Source organism: Anguilla anguilla, chromosome 16 (genome assembly GCF_013347855.1).
Source record: "Anguilla anguilla isolate fAngAng1 chromosome 16, fAngAng1.pri, whole genome shotgun sequence".
NCBI lineage: Eukaryota > Metazoa > Chordata > Actinopteri > Anguilliformes > Anguillidae > Anguilla > Anguilla anguilla.
The window spans coordinates 5,179,244-5,195,488 of NC_049216.1; the positions used below are offsets into that span (position 1 = coordinate 5,179,244).

Here is a 16,245-nt window from a genome sequence, read left to right on the forward strand (position 1 = left end):
TGGAACTCCGTTGCTTTCAATTACCAGTAGTGACTGTGACATCAGCATTAGAATGTTCCGTTAAGAATGTTCTGATCACGTAATTGTAATCTTACACCTTAAAGGGTTAATGGCCTGCCAATGTGAGTGACAATCTTTCAGCTGCATATTTCTGTGGTTGAAGGAAACAGCCATCAAGCTGGCTGATACGAGGAGCAGAACACAAGGTCTCCGTGTAGCAGGAGTGAGACACTGTTCCGGCAGAAGTGCTTCTGCTGCGTCCAGCGTCTTGTTCATCATCATGTGGAAGTCGTCTGTCCAAGTAGGACCGATAAGACCTGGGGCTGCCAGTTAAGAGATGTCTTTCAGTCTCTGGTCATCATATCAACTGTTTTTTTCAGCAGAGGAACCCACACCCACCTTGTGTATCCCCAAGAACATTTTCATCTCTGTTAGTTTTCGTGGAATTAAATTAATTCAAATGAGATGGGCGGTGGGAGGTGGTGATCACCCCCATGTCCCTTCACTGCCTGTTTACTCTACGGCACATACCCGCCCTGCTGCAATCTTCATGAACTGACGTGAATTTATTAGATTGTCCATTGGTTGCAGAAGTTCACGTGGTCATGACATCACCAGCAACAGCGTGCTAACGGCAGCATCCTGTGTGTGGCCTTACTCAGCAGAACTGGCTATGTGTAAATGGGGGCTCGCCATATTTTCCATTTTTGGAGTTGGATAGCATATTCTGCTTTGAAGATTGATTATACTGAAAATGTTCCGTTGGCAAAAAGCTCGTGCAGTTGTGCAATGACTTCAAAATGGTTCCAAAGGGGGTGGCAGACTTGCTGGTGTCTGAGCCAATAGACGCAGGCTCTGTGCATGCGTGCGTGTGAAATCCGTGCAGCTTAACCTGTGGGAGTCGTGTTACATTCCATAGCGGGAAGACAGGATCACTGTGATGCTCCTCTCCATCTTAAAAATGCTGTAGGCCTCCTCACAGCCCTGGTCTAATTGCATACTTAGTTTTCGCACCCTGGTAACCGTCACAATGCTTTGGAAGTGCCTTTTTCAAAAGGGCATTTAACTCTGAGTCAGAAATGGCATTGCCATTAAAAGGGTTGTCTACAAACGATTTCTGCATGAACTGAAAGCCAGTAGAATTGCATTGTAAATCACTTGGGATTACAGTAAATTAGAATGAGTGAACAACTGCTCTGAAGACTCTGTTTTGGCCACTGTTTTGACTTATTTTTTGTCATGAGACTTGAATGTATCGTTTTAACTTTTTCGTTCACGTGCCCATTTATAACATCATTGTTTCAAAATTGCAGTCTCGGGTGAAACCAGTGTAGCAGAATATAGGCTGAACAATTAGACTGAAACAGAGTTGCAATGGAACTATGGGTTACAGTGGTGTGACATACACAGTAGAACGGACTGAATAGACCTGCTTCCATTTTGCATTAGTAATTAAACGATGTGGAAGGTTTGTGGACAAGACTATTGCTTAGAATCAAACATATTTATCAAATAAATGCATGAAATTAAGAGCCAGCCATTTCTTTATAATTTGAAAGTTTGAAATTACCCCTGAGTGTAAAACGCCTGTAGAAACCAATTTTCAGTTGCAAGCTGAAGACGATTTATTTATTTATTGGTTGGTTGGTTGGTTGGTAGGTAGGTATGATAATGTATCATTTCAGAATATCTAGCGCTGTTATCGGGACAGGCTTGGACAAATTGTTTTTTACTGACGTTTTGCCGGCTCCCTTTCCCCGCCCTTGAGGCCCTGGTAAAGGGTACACATTATTTTTGTCCATCTATAACGAGATGTGTTTTGAAAATCTGCTACCGGTGCAGTAGGTAGCCTAGTAGTCTCTGAGAACTCTGGTAGAACTGGGCGGGATTTTCTGGGCTACTAAGTGTCCATCAAGTCCAGCAAACGAATGTGATAACAAGCCACAATGCCGCATTAGTTGCACATCCTCCTTTGGTATTGAGTTCAGGATCAGAAACAACGCAACGGTAAGGCATAAAAATTAATTTAGTGGCATTTAATAAATTGGGCACCACAATGATTTGAAAGGGGGAAATAGCAGGCATGTCCATCTACTAAACTCCAATCTCTGGAAATTGTGGTGAAGTCTGGGTATACATCTTGTTGATATGCTAAGAAATGTGAGCTAATATGTCAGGTGTTGTTTTGGAAGGTTTGCTGTTTTTTTTTAAGGATAGGCCTACAGAGCACGCATTCTGCCTAATTGTAGCCTACTTAAGATCCGAAAGTCTTTTAATGCATGGACGTGCAGATGTTAAACTACGTTCCACGAATCACAACCGTTTTTTTCTGTAACTTTAGAAACTTGTCTTGCGTTCCTAAGACACTAATAGGCCTAACACGAAAAAATAAAATAATTTCCACTTATTTTTTAAACATTTTGAAAAGCAAATTTAGGCACGTAGCTATCACTAATTTACCGTGGATTTAAAAGGGATCTTTTAAATCCACTGACATATGCAATTTGAACCATTTTCAATGTAGAATTTTGGCATAACAGTAGCATTCTAGTAGATTAACTTTTTTCAAACGGCTGATCCAAACGGAATAAAAACTTTGACACTAGCCTTGTTTTCACTCGATGCTTTTCTTTTCATTCTGAACAATTAAAAATAAAATCTAGAAAATAAATCAGTTCAATTTATTCAATTTGATTTTACATAAGACCTCTAAATCGCTTTTAGCTTTGAAAGTTTTGACGTTTCAAACAAAAATATGACTGCCTATTACTTTGAACGGATAAGTGATAATATGCATTAATCAAAACGTGACATTTTCGTGTAGCCTACAATTCTCTTTATTAAATGCGATTTAGAAAAGATACAGCATTCGAGGGACAAGGGGAACAAATAGCAAATAGAACACTGGTGTTAGTTTTAATTCGAAAAGAGCGCTTAATTACAGATTGTGAACAGGGGAGTCGAGGTAACCTTGCAGTTGCCGTCTTAACCATCATGGTAAAATAGCCTACAAATACAGTTCACGTACTGTAGCCTATTTTGTGAATGTTTTCAATTGCCCCAAATTGTTTTTGTATCCAATGAAAGATATTTCAGATGAAACTTGTACATCTGTGTTTAGTTTCTTTTTTAATCATTCTTTTTCTTAAATCAGTCTTCTCTCGCTTTGCATAGGCCTACTCAATCTTATCCTGGAGCGGGAATAAAGTCTGTGAGAATGACGGAGGGTAATGTAGAGGGAAAGGCCGTTTGCACTGACCGGTCTCCACAGCAGGAGCAGTGCATGAAGCTGAAGAAGGAAATCTCCCTGCTGAACGGCGTCAGTCTGATCGTGGGGAACATGATCGGGTCCGGCATCTTTGTCTCCCCCAAGGGCGTGCTGATACACAGCGCCTCCTATGGGCTGTCGCTGGTCATATGGGCCATCGGGGGCTTCTTCTCCGTGATCGGAGCCCTGTGTTACGCCGAGCTGGGCACCACCATTACGAAATCCGGCGCCAGCTACGCTTACATCCTGGAGTCGTTTGGCGGCTTCGTCGCCTTCATCCGGCTGTGGACGTCTCTGTTGATCATCGAGCCCACCAGCCAGGCGGTCATCGCCATCACCTTCGCTAACTACTTGGTGCAGCCCCTCTTTCCTACTTGCGAGCCGCCCTACTCCGCGTGCCGCCTAATCGCTGCTGCCTGCATCTGTGAGTAAACTCCTACCCTGGTTTGCTGTTAAATCCGCAAAACGGAGCCCTTCCTCGGGGCCTTGGTAGGGTTATAACGTTTTACAGTTTTACAGAATTTACCGTCATAATGCTACACTTTGCACTTTGTAAAATTACCCAATTAAGAGGAATAAAGTTTCTGCATCATATGTCAGACTATTTCTAAAGTCCTCTCTGCAGTTTGTGTGTGTGTGTGTGTGTGTGTGTGTGTATGTAGCCTGTGTGTGTGTGTTCGTGTGCGTGTGTGTTTATGTATATATGTATGTGTGTGTTTGTGTGTCCGCGTGTGGGCGCATGCATGTGTGTGTATGTGAGTGTGTGTGTCTGTGCTAATTCCTAGTTCTTGTTGCTGCAGGTCTTCTTACGTTCATTAATTCAGCTTATGTGAAGTGGGGCACCCGAGTCCAGGACGTCTTTACCTACGCCAAGGTCCTTGCCCTGATCATGATCATCATCACAGGCATAGTGAAGCTGGGTCAAGGTGAGCGTACAACTTTCATATCCAACCCACAGCCCAGGTTTTACTCATAAACATGTCTCCTACTCCTCTTACCCCGTCTTTACTCCTTTGGTAGCTTCCTGGTCTAATAAACTTTATATTATTTCTGGTTTAGTATTTTGTTCCCTGTGGTATGGACTATGGAGACCACCCAGTGTCCTCCGAAAGTATGGCAACGGTCGAGTGAAACTAGTTATTTTTGCTGTAAACCTACGGAATTAGGATTTGAGGATCAAAACATGAATATGAGAAAAGAGTGCAGACAACGAGTTGATGGTATTTACATGCGTATATGTTTGACCATTTTACAGAAACAGCTGTTTTTGTGTTACGTGCCCTCATTTTCAGCTGTGCAAAACGAAGTTAACCGATGACTGACAGGTGCTCAGGCATTTCCTTCTCACGTACACAGGGAATGTATTCTCATGTGTGTTTGTGCTCAGGGTACACAGCAAATTTTGAGGATTCATTCCAGGGCTCCACACGTAACCCTGGCAACATCGCTCTGGCTCTTTATTCCGCTCTCTTCTCCTACTCTGGCTGGGACACCCTCAACTTTGTGACCGAAGAAATCGAAAACCCTGAGAGGTAGCTGTGTTTCCCTCGGTCAGCAACTTTCCCAAACAGGGAGGAGGGCTACTTTTCCAATATGAAACATTCTTATTCTCATTTGTTTCCGAAAATGTGGTTTTGTGTCACAGGTACAACATTAAATCTCTGTGACCTGATTTTATTTCAGATTTTTTTTATTGTTTAAGCCAAATGCTCTGTTCCTACAGGAACCTTCCGCTGTCCATCGCAATCTCCATGCCAATCGTGACTGTCATCTACATCCTGACCAACGTGGCCTATTACACAGTGCTGGACATGAGCTCCATCCTCGCCAGCGATGCCGTCGCAGTGGTGAGTCAGGGGTGAGAAGGTCAGCCGTGGAACCTCATAAACTGGCTCAACTCTCTAGGGTTTTTTTCTGCTTGCGAAAGAAACTGCCTTTTTAGGTAATTTTAGGTAATATGCAGACTTGATTCTACATACACGGGCTCTTTCATATAGCACGTTTCGCACGTTGGCATTCAGTAATACGAATCTGCACAGGTCTACGTTAGCTTTTCAGAAGACTCGCTAGCGGTGGGTTGGGGGCATAGGCGGAGTTTGACTTGTAAACATCTGGAGAGGTCATCAGATTGCGATTGTGGCCCTATGGGTGAGTGGGAGGTTGAGTTCTGGGGCATGTCGAAAGCTTCATCCCACAATTAATTTTTTGTAAAGTCTGTGCTGCTGATTGCTCCACGTGAATTTCTTTTTATTTCAAAAATTTCTGTTCCACTAGTTAGCGAACTAATTGAAGATGTTTCAGGAAATATAGTTTTGTATAAATTTTGCTCATTATTTGTTTAACGCAAATGCTGATCATTTTTGTTTTATGTTGATATTATATTTATTACATATTACAGTTATTGTGCCAAAAAAAGTAATGGTTGCAAAATATTACATTAATTGTCAAAATTATTTTTTTTGAACTGGAGTATTTCCGTAATTTATGGCAGTACAGTAATTCCATGGTCTCACAGTGGCCGCCAACACTTCCCCAGTCCACGCTGACAGCTTGTGTGTGAGCTGGTCGTGGCGTGTTTTTGTCTGTCGGTCCAGACGTTTGCAGACCACACCCTTGGCGTGATGAGCTGGACCATCCCCATCGCCGTGGCTCTCTCCTGCTACGGGGGCCTCAACGCGTCTGTTATCGCTGCCTCTAGGTGAGTTTCGTCTCCTGTCTCCTAGCAACCGTGTGAAGCCCGTCAACAACCATGCCTTCAACTCCTGGGATACACATAAAATAATTGTATACTCTGCCCGCGTTCTCTACGTTGTGTGATGGTCTCTTTAAGTGATGGCGTCTTTTTTTTTTTTCCTGGCCCACTCCCCCTTGGATGGGCCACTGACATCTCTGATACTATTATTTAATCATTATAATTTAAATAAAAAATAAAGAAGGGTACAAAATATATTAATTATATTATTATGTCTGCTGTGATCTCTATCCCGATATCCCTGCCCCCTAGTATGAGTCATCCGAGTCCACATCCAATATCTCCTGTGCTCCCATCTTCTGTTTTTACCAGATTGCGTTGGTGGATGAGTGTAGGACATAGGGTCCAAAAGAAAACAGACTGAGTGATCAGACATTTAGCGATAAATCAGAGAAAAATAAGTGTACCAGTGCTGAAAGTATATTAGTTGCAAGAAGAGAATGAAAAAACAAAAAATACACTGAGAAGGAAACCCAGAATAGTTATGATGAAAGGTGTTAATTGGCACTGCTCCTGGATAAGTTATAATAAGGGGATCCAGATCTGGTCAGTTTTGCTTTTGTCCTGATGGTGTTTTGAAAGATCACATTTTACTGATAGAATGAAAACATGGCTCTGGTCAGAATGAGGCTTGTGAGGCTAATGGTAGAATTTGCTAGAATGCTCTGGCCCCCATTTCTGGTACTTTTTCTCTCCCCTTCTGCGATTGGCAGGCTTAATTGGTATTTCCTCTCTCCCCTGTCTCTAATTGGCGAGTTTTTATTGGGATGCCTTCTGTCCCTGATCTCTGATAGGCAAGTTCAACTCGTACTTCCTCTCCCCCATCTCTGATTGGCTGATTTAACTGACCTGGTATTTCCGTTTTTCTCTTGGTCTGATTGGTAGGTTGTTCTTTGTGGGTTCCCGTGAAGGACAACTGCCAGACGCCCTATCCATGATTCACGTGGAGCGATTCACTCCAATTCCTGCTCTCCTCTTCAACGTATAATTCACCTAACTAATTACCCTAATGTTAAAGAATGTTAAATGTTGTTTATCTGTATCGATCTGATGGATCCATAGTCTGGTTAATACTGGATGATGTAATGCTATAGGTACACCATGCAATGGTATCATCAGTTAATATTTGCACTCTGCTTGACAAAGGCCTACCTGGATGAAATTTTGTATTTGTCATACAGCCAATATTTAGTACTTAAAAGCATTTAACTCTTTATGGGATATTTATCCTTTTGTGATTGACCTCTTGCCCAGCACCAGTGGTGATTTTGGGGTGTCTGAAAAGACTTGAGCAGTACCCCTTTTGACAGACTGTTTTTTTGTTGCCATGGCATCAGTCAACCTTACTGTACTTATTCTGTTGTCTTTACAGTGTGCCATGACATTAGTCTACCTGACTGTGGAGGATGTTTTCCAGCTGATAAACTACTACAGTTTCAGCTACTGGTGTTTCGTTGGGCTGTCTATCGCGGGACAGATCTACTTACGGTGGAAGGAACCGGATCGTCCCAGGCCTCTCAAAGTGAGACCAAATTTTACACTTGGTAATCTCTTATAACTCGAAGGGCCGGTTTCACGGACACAGATTAAGCTTAGTCACTGGACTAAATTGAGTTTTGTATGGGGAATTTCCTTTCTAAACTGAATTTAGTCTAGGACTTGGCTTAATCTGTGTCTGAAAAACTGGCCCGAAGTGTTTAATTTCCTCAACTTTCACTGTCTGTACAGATCATTCATAACAGTGTAATATGGTACACTTTACCTGAGTTTAGATGACCTAGATGTGTAAAAGTTCTCCTAAGTTTACTTTGCAAGGAAAGGTGAATTATCCATCATAGAGCAGAGTGGGAGGAGACAGGGAAGGGAGGGTGGAGTCTAGGCAGGGTGGGTGGAGTTTGGGCATTTTTTACTCTGATTTTGTTCTGATTGGTTACATGGGAAAAATGTTTTTTACACTTCTTCCAGCTTGTCAAGGGTACCACACCATGTGTTTTATTGACCTGTCCCCTTTGATAAAGAGAACCACTTCACTAGGCTCTGTTTATACAGAGCTTATCTAATCAAATCATAAATTAGAGATTATAGCCTGTGGAGACACTTTAGATATGAGAATGTGAAGAATAGGATAGTAAATTCAATATGTCTGTCATGTCCGCTTAAAATACTGAATATTTATTCTGTGTTGTTAAATGATAAGAATATGTTTGTTTTCCCTTTCTCTCCCATTCATGTGCAGCTGACTCTGCTGTTCCCCATTGTGTTCTGTCTCTGCACCGTGTTCCTGGTGGCCGTGCCCCTCTACAGTGACACCATCAGCTCCGTCATAGGCATCAGCATTGCCCTCTCTGGGGTCCCTGTCTACTTCCTGGGGATCCACCTTCCAGTATCCAAGCGACCGCCAGTTATCAGCAAGCTGCTGTGTAAGGACCTCAACGTGACTAAAGTCTGACCTCTAAGTGTAACCTCAGCATGGGTTTAACACAGTCTAACTCTGACCTGAGTGTGACCTCATCATGGGTTTAACACAGTCTAACTCTGACCTAAGTGTGACCTCAGCATGGGTTTAACACAGTCTAACTCTGACCTAAGTATGACCTCAGCATGGGTTTAACACAGTCTAACTCTGACCTAAGTGTGACCTCAGCATGACTTAAACACAGTCTAACTCTGACCTAAGTATGACCTCAGCATGGGTTTAACACAGTCTAACTCTGACCTAAGTGTGCCACTCCTCATTCGCTCTCCCTTTCTTAGAAAGCAGCTGGGAGGCAGGGTGGTTTATTTCTTCACTGATGGCAGCTTTATCGAGTGGGGGCTGCTGAGGGACTTGTGCTTTTAAAACACTGGGTTTCGGTGTGTGATGTGTTCCACAGTCTGGTATTAAAACCTATGGAAGTGCTGGCTGTGTCTGGCTGCCTGCGGGGTAGTGAGTGATTGATCCGGCTGCTCTGTCCTTACCACCTTCTGCATTTCCGATTAATTTCTGCACTGTGGGCTTAACTACACCTTCTCACAGGTGTACCCCTTAGTTTCTTACCTGACATTTTTATTGTCATATATAAGTGTTTATGCATTTAAAATCTGATTGAAATGTATTTCAATCAGGCGGAATGTAGCACAGTGGGTAAGGAACTGGGCTTGTAACCGAAAGGTCGCAGGTTCGATTCCCGGGTAGGACACTGCCGTTGTACCCTTGAGCAAGGTACTTAACCGAAATTGCTTCAGTATATATCCAGCTGTATAAATGGATACAATGTAAAAATGCTATTTAAAAGTTGTGTAAGTCGCTCTGGATAAGAGTGTCTGCTAAATGCCTGTAATGTAATGTAATATTTGCAAGTAATGAGTATTGCTACTAGTGATTTACCTCAGGGCAGTGTTGCTGATAGTTATTTCTCTCAGGGTGGCATTGTTGGCCGTTATTTACTGCAGGCTGAAACTGGAACGTGTAATCTTGTTCATACAATGCAAAGAAAAGAATTATGGGTAGAAACTGATGCTGAGACACACTGATCTGAGCCAAATGGCTGTTTTTCTCTCGAAATTGTGCCTTTCAGCAATGTGTCTGAATTTGTCCTTAAAAATGGAGTTGGTGGAGGTCAGTTGTGGCTCATGAGCTTCAAATGATATAAATTAAAAAAAAAAAAAAAAACTTTACTGAACCCCAATCAAAATATTATCACGTGATTGAAACTATGTAAGTCGTAACCCAGATTCTGTAGGCTTGATATTAAGTTTGGTGTTCATGAAGGACCATGACCAAGGACGCTGTTGTTGCTGTAGTGGAACTGGTGTTTGGTAGTGCAACCAGAAACTTCTGTTGCAAGCCATTATCCCCTGTTGTTAAGGGGCAGAGAGGTGAGAAGGAAAACAGAAGTTGAGCATCTTGTCAGTCTAAAGAAAATGTGTTTGAAAGTGAAGTGAAAACCCGCTGTGACAATGACCCTTGACCTTTGTCTCTGGACAGGTTGGGTCAATCGGATCACCCAGTTCACCTTTTTCTGCGTGTTGACTGAAATGGACACTGGTGACTAGCCCTGCCCCCTGGAATGTCTTCATCTGAGTTACCCAGGAGTCTTTATGCTTCACAGTCTCTTCAAGACACTACACATGTATTTCCTACTGACTTCCACTGCCTTCTAAAAACTGCTATTCACATACAAAGTATAGTACAGGTAGGATGCAAAAACACACCTGGGAAAAGGATGGACAAAAATATATGCAAATTAGAGGCTACAACACAGGTGTGGCTCACCATTAATTAAGCATTCATTAATTCTGAAGAGACCTGGCTACCTGGTTGTGGTTAATGTTTGGTGAGAGGTTCATTGACCAAGACAACTGAACTTACTGATGGTTCAAAAGCAATGGTGTCTAAAGTGATGTCATCATGGAGCTCCAAGGAAAGGGCATTGTCAGCAACAGACAACACTGGGCAGTAGCACATATTCCAGGACAATGATGTCTGTGCATTACCTGGAAGTGCACGGCAAAACAGATAAGTGCCTAACTGTGAATTTCAGCCTAGCTAAGAACAGCCAGCTTCATCAAAATCAGCGGTATTTCAACACTCTTTTTAATGACTTCACATTGGTGTTTCCTTTTTGGTTCACTACCTGCATATACTTCAGGGCTTTACATTGGCACAAAACCTGTGTTTCCAGAACCATTTTCTAGTATTTATGTTTATTTGTTAACCTGCTGATTCAGGATACAGGGCCAGTAAATGCAGGAGTTGACCATCTCCAACAGCTGTCTGTGCTCTGCTTCCTGTGACTTGCGAAGGCTTGTGCCAGAACACATTTTACCGTGAGAATTATGAGCATCTTCTGTGAAACCAGGCTGGACAAGGAGCTAAGATCTCAAGTCTGCTGTTCAAAATTTTGGTGGTTGTTTTTCCTGTACAAACATTATTACGGAGATACAACGCTGCTGATATCTGTTTAACGAAATAATTTGATACCATTATCATAAAATGAGCCTGGTTTAGTGTTTGTGTATACACAAAATGTTTTCATATTGGCAAAATATTTTTTTATTTAAACAAAGTAATTTTTAACGTGTACTTGGATGGAGTCCCTGAAAACCCATGTCTGTTCAATGCTTAGAATAGGGAGCACAAATAAAAAATAAAACATCTGTGTAAAAGAATGTATGCTGTTTAATAGTAGACATGCCATTATTATTGTTTCAGTAACTTAAACTGTAAACAGCATTTACAGATGTACAGAGTATGTAGTTGGTATGTGTGTGAAAATTTAACGTTGAAAACAGTGTTTAGACGTTAACACTAAGGGGTCTGTATAAGGACCATAGGACCCTCGCAAAGTTACACTAGTAAGTGCATCAAACAAACAAAATCAATTTTAACGTGTTTCAAATGCACATGCGCCTCCAACACGCAAGGGGGACCATGCGAGTTAAAAAATGTCCCAAAAGGAAGTAGCTCCGCATCCATACTCGGCGTAAACATGGTCAGTCTCTTAAGAACGACAATATTTTAAAACTACGACGGGACATGATTACGAATTTGCAAAATATTTTAAATTGTTAGCTAAACGTTTGTAGAGGCAACTGAAGAACCGAAATGTCAGGAGCCCTTGCACGGCTGTTATTTTATCCTACCTTGGCGTACAATGTTGTTATGGAGAAAGTGTCGTCCAGACGGTGGTTTGACCGTGTGGACCAGACTGTCATTCTAGGAGCACTGCCTTTTAAATCAATGACCGAGGAGGTAAGGAGCCGCTAGTTTACGTTATTTCTGATTTTGCAGACGTTGGTTAACGCTACTTTCAATACCGTCTGAGTTAACGCGAGTTAAGTTATTTCAGCAGGATAACCCAACGTTAACTGTATGTTTTAAGTTGTAACAATCAAGTATAAGTTAGTCAATTTGCGAATGTTTGAGGGCGATAGCTATTTTATTCGTGAACAAACGACTGACTTAGCTAGTCTACTAGCTAGCGTGTCTTCAGTGACTTAAAACTTTTTCTAGCTAACTAGACTAGCTGGTTTGTTAGCTGGCACAGTGATTCTCTGACTGTGTGTGTGTGTGTGCGTGTGTGTTACACCGTTACACTTACAGGTAGTGATTAAGCAGTTGTCATTTGCGTACGAATGTTTTTTGTATGCAAATGCCAAAAATGGCATTTATTGAGAAAAAAAGTTCACAAATGATCGCTGATTCTCACATTCCCTTGCCGTTGGTTACAAGTCCTCCTTGCAGGACAAAACAGCCCGCACCTACTCGTGTACCCGGTTACACACGCGCAACATGTGTTTGTACTGGCTACATCATGATTGGCTAGTGCTATCCACCACATCTTCCCGATACCCAATTTAAATGACGTCCAATAATAACCAGCTCCCACTTGCTTTGGCACCGTGAATCAATTCATCATATATTGTCCACTTGTCTTACCCCCTAACATAACAAATATAGCACAAAACCTAGTGTCACTACATTATGTGGTAGGTAGCCGAAGATGGGTATTGTTTGTTAGTTGCAGCTCTATGGAAAGCCAAATATGCCCAAATACCTCCTACGTCTGGATTTAGCACGACCTCTGTGCAGGCACCAATTTCGTGCTTGCAAAGAAAGTCTGCAGGTTCCCGAATTAATCCTGAAAAATATCATCCGTAATTGTATATGTTCATTAATTCACATTTGTTAACGCAATAGTGCTGCATTTTCAGGTGATATTAATACAGTGTGTGTGGTTAATCACTGACATTGTAAGAAATATAACTGTCTTGTACAGTTCACTTTGCATGAACACAAACAAGACACGGTAAAGCTAATTTCGTTACATTAAGAACTTGAACTGAGACAGAGGCAACTATATTGACCTCAAAGTGAACTGTAAAACCCTGTTTTCTTTGATGTAATGTGTTCACTACATGCTAGTTTATCATATTTTCATTCTATTTCTGCCAGAATTTACTGTACCCCAGTTGTTAAGTAAAAATTATATGGCAAGGTAGAATAAGCTGGGGAAAATAACTAAAATTGAGAAAGCGTTTCAAAATGTGTTCATAAGTTAGCCATGTAGAATTTTGTAACATTTACAGTTACTATTAACAGCACTTTCGACTTGCTTCCACAGACCTAATTGGAGGTCTAGGTTTAAGTCTTGCATTTATGCCAGTCTATTTGAATGTTGATTTTTTTTAAAACCAGCACCCTCTGGTGTCCAGACAGCACGTCTATATTTTGCACTGCCTCTCTTAGAAAGTTCTGAGGTAGTCTTGTTCATTCTGACAATGCTAGACATGGCAGAACCTATCTTAAACTTAACCTATAAAATACACTTGGTTGTGCCCATTTTATTTAGCCAGCTGGACGGCTCTGGGGGCAGTGTGCATACGTTTGTTTTTCACTGAAAATCAATCACACGGTGAGTTTGAATGGGGTTAGTGGTGTGGGTGTGACAATGCCCTTTTTTTTAATGGGTCTAAATTGCTCCGCTGGGGAAAAACAGCAACAATCATAGCGTTCCACACACCCGGGCTGAAGGAACACTGTGCAAGCTCAAGTGTACCCGTTTAACTTCATATTTGCTGGCACCCAGTTAACCCACCCAGTGGCCCGAGAGCACAAATGACTGCAATGTTACATAAGTGTGTTTCCCCCCCCCCCCCCCTCAGTTGGTGCAGAGAGAAAATGTGAGAGGAGTGATCACTATGAACGAGGAGTATGAAACCAAGTACTTCTGCAACTCTGCTGAGGTGAGCGACACTCCAGCAGCAGCAGTGGCCTTGTTTAATATTCTGTGGTTTGGGGACGGACTGTTCGGGTCCTGGTTTCAGTCTCCGCACCCTGCCCTCTGTGGGCTCTCCCCCTCTGTGCGATCCGTGTAAATCTGCTGAGGGTTGCCAGGTGCGCGCGACTGCGCTCATACGAGGGGATCTAAACCGTGTGGCTCCAGGCCTGAAAAATGGTGTTTGGGAAAACCTGTGCTGTTTATTGTGGTATGAGAATGTGTTCTGTAGTCTGCTTGATAATTTTTTGTTGCTGTTGTTGTTTTGTGTGTGTGTGTCTGCGCGTGTGTATGTCTGCATATGTCTGTGTGTATGTCTATTTGTGTGTGCGTGTGTGTGTATGTCTATGTGTGTGTGGATGTGTGTGTGTGCGTGCGCGTATGTCTGTGTGTTCACGTGTGCGTGTATGTCTGCGTGTGTGTATGTCTGTGTGTGTGTGTGTGTGCGCGGTGTGCGTGCGTGTGCGCGCGTGTGTGTGGTGTGTGTGTGTGCGTGCGTGTGTGTGTGTGTGCAGGAGTGGAAGGCTGCGGGGGTGGAGCAGCTGCGCCTCAGCACGGTGGACCTGACGGGAGTGCCCCGCATGGAGGACCTGCACCGGGGGGTGGAGTTTGCCCTGGGGGTGAAGGAGCGGGGCGCCAGCGTCTACGTCCACTGCAAAGCCGGCCGCTCCCGCAGCGCCACGGTGGTCGCGGCCTACCTCATCAAGGTCGGTCCCAAAAACACGCGCCCACCCCAACCAACCCAGCCCCAAGGCTGGGTTATGAAGGCCGACCCTTCGTTTCTGAAGCTCACTTCCTGGTCTTGGTGAGAAACGTTGTTCTCTAGCGCCAGCGCGGTTGGCTCTAGTATCGGTATTTCAACCAACCGATGCATTAGACGTCAATGGTACCAGTGAGGTCAAAATACATCAGTAAGTCAATATTTTTTTCCCCCACAATGCCTAAACCAGATAGGTTTAGTAACAGTAAAACAGGCACGTTTAAGATGTTTACGCATTTGCGCATTTTTTGACATAATACAAGTGTCTTCAGTGACTGAAACGTGTTGCAACATGTTGAAAAGATTTTATTTTTGTTGAATGTCCCTTGTAGTGTAGGTTTCAGCATTGTAGAATATACGGTTCCATGTCCCTTACAAAAATGAATTGCTGGGTCTTAAGAGGTTAACCCAAAATGCAGCTAAGACGAAGTGGAAAGTCTGGCTGTATTTATAGACTGCAGAAAGCTTACTGCTTGACAGGTGAGGAATACAAAGCAGTTAGTGCTAACATGGGGCACGAATGCAAACTTCTAAAGCAGCAGTTCCGTTTTTCCATACCTTAAATGGTGAAATGATTCTTTTGAAATGAGGAGACACACACACACACACGCCTCAAACTACAGGATGACGTAATGGCATGTCACAAAAAAACTGACTGTCAAAGGCAAGTTCCTGCAGAATGCAGATTATATGAATCTTAAGACCGGACCTGTTGGATTAATCATACGTGCGTCACCTTACATACATGTGGTTGTATTAGCTTTTATACTAAAGTTTCTCTTTAAATCTCATCAGGATATGTGTGTGTGCGCGTGCATGTGTGTGTATGTGTGTGCGTGTGTGTTTGTTTGTTTGTGTGTGTGCGTGCGTGTGTGTGTGTGTGCGTATGTGTGTGTATGTGTGCGAGCGCGTGTATGTGTGCGTGTGTGTATGTGTGCGGTTGTGTATGTATGTGTATGCATGTGTGTATGTGCGCGTGTATGCGTGCGTTTGTGCGTGTGTGTGTGCGTGTGCGCATATGTGCGTGTGTGCGTGTATGCGTGTGCGCGTATGTGTGTCTGTTACAGTTACACTGCTGGAGTCCAGAGGAAGCGTGCCAGACGCTGAGGTCCATACGCCCGCACGTGCTGGTCCGCAAGGCACAGATGGAGCTGCTGCACAGTTATTACCAACAGGTGTGCAACAGCCAGCCCACATAGGGCCAGCGATGCCCACCCTGTAGCACAATAAACACATGGCATCCCCAGTTCGAGCCCACTTACTCTTCTTTAACAGAGGAGGATGCACCAATCACAGCCACACATTTATCACGAAATACATTTAAACCTAAGCCTTGTTGCAAATATAATATGGCACACTTTTCAATGCAAATTTTCGTACAAATTTGAACGAGAGTTTTTCTTTTACGATGTAATATATGTTTCCTGAATATGGAAATGGTAAAAAAACGCATAAATCCACAGGAAGTGATGCGGGCAAGATGATGCAGAGAAGGATGGCCTGTCGGCTGCCTGTACATAGTGTTCAGCTGTATCACCCTCACGTGTATATTCAAAAAGAAAATGGTGTGTGTGTGTTCTTCAGAGTGAGCCAACAATGAGGAAGACCACTGAAGGCCGCTGCTTCACATTGGTAGCTTTCCGTTTGCGTAAAAAAAATCCACCCACCACCCTTACTAGCATGGTAAATATTGCCATAACTCGTT

The 16,245-nt window shown here is 42.9% G+C and overlaps 2 protein-coding genes across 3 annotated transcripts; both read left to right on the forward strand.

Moving 5' to 3' along the window:
- Positions 1-1,730: 1,730 nt before the first annotated feature.
- slc7a6 (solute carrier family 7 member 6) lies at positions 1,731-11,157 on the forward strand. Of its 2 annotated transcripts, XM_035395231.1 has the most exons (10): positions 1,731-2,007; positions 3,175-3,692; positions 4,069-4,194; positions 4,656-4,800; positions 4,992-5,115; positions 5,863-5,966; positions 6,906-7,002; positions 7,393-7,542; positions 8,257-8,440; positions 9,988-11,157. In XM_035395231.1, the coding sequence occupies exons 2-10, from the start codon at positions 3,218-3,220 to the stop codon at positions 10,053-10,055; spliced, it is 1,473 nt and encodes a 490-aa protein (XP_035251122.1). In that variant the 5' UTR covers positions 1,731-2,007; positions 3,175-3,217; the 3' UTR covers positions 10,056-11,157. The 2 variants fall into 2 exon arrangements, with proteins under 2 accessions (XP_035251122.1, XP_035251123.1); XM_035395232.1 differs by lacking the exon at positions 1,731-2,007 and having other exon boundaries at positions 2,564-3,692.
- A 279-nt stretch (positions 11,158-11,436) lies between these two features.
- Positions 11,437-16,190, forward strand: ptpmt1 (protein tyrosine phosphatase mitochondrial 1). Its single transcript, XM_035395995.1, has 4 exons — positions 11,437-11,754; positions 13,668-13,748; positions 14,296-14,487; positions 15,608-16,190. The coding sequence occupies exons 1-4, from the start codon at positions 11,608-11,610 to the stop codon at positions 15,737-15,739; spliced, it is 552 nt and encodes a 183-aa protein (XP_035251886.1). The 5' UTR covers positions 11,437-11,607; the 3' UTR covers positions 15,740-16,190.
- Positions 16,191-16,245: the final 55 nt, after the last annotated feature.

What these genes read in the sequence shown, in the direction of transcription:
- ptpmt1 (XM_035395995.1), top strand. Translation starts at nt 11,608, where the DNA reads ATGTCAGGAGCCCTTGCACGGCTGTTATTTTATCCTACCTTGGCGTAC. An exon ending in TTAAATCAATGACCGAGGAG is followed by an intron (nt 11,755 to 13,667) that starts GTAAGGAGCCGC and finishes CCCCCCCCTCAG; the next exon opens with TTGGTGCAGAGAGAAAATGT. An exon ending in TCGCGGCCTACCTCATCAAG is followed by an intron (nt 14,488 to 15,607) that starts GTCGGTCCCAAA and finishes TGTCTGTTACAG; the next exon opens with TTACACTGCTGGAGTCCAGA.
- slc7a6 (XM_035395231.1), top strand. Translation starts at nt 3,218, where the DNA reads ATGACGGAGGGTAATGTAGAGGGAAAGGCCGTTTGCACTGACCGGTCT. An exon ending in CATAGTGAAGCTGGGTCAAG is followed by an intron (nt 4,195 to 4,655) that starts GTGAGCGTACAA and finishes GTTTGTGCTCAG; the next exon opens with GGTACACAGCAAATTTTGAG. An exon ending in TTCCTGCTCTCCTCTTCAAC is followed by an intron (nt 7,003 to 7,392) that starts GTATAATTCACC and finishes TTGTCTTTACAG; the next exon opens with TGTGCCATGACATTAGTCTA.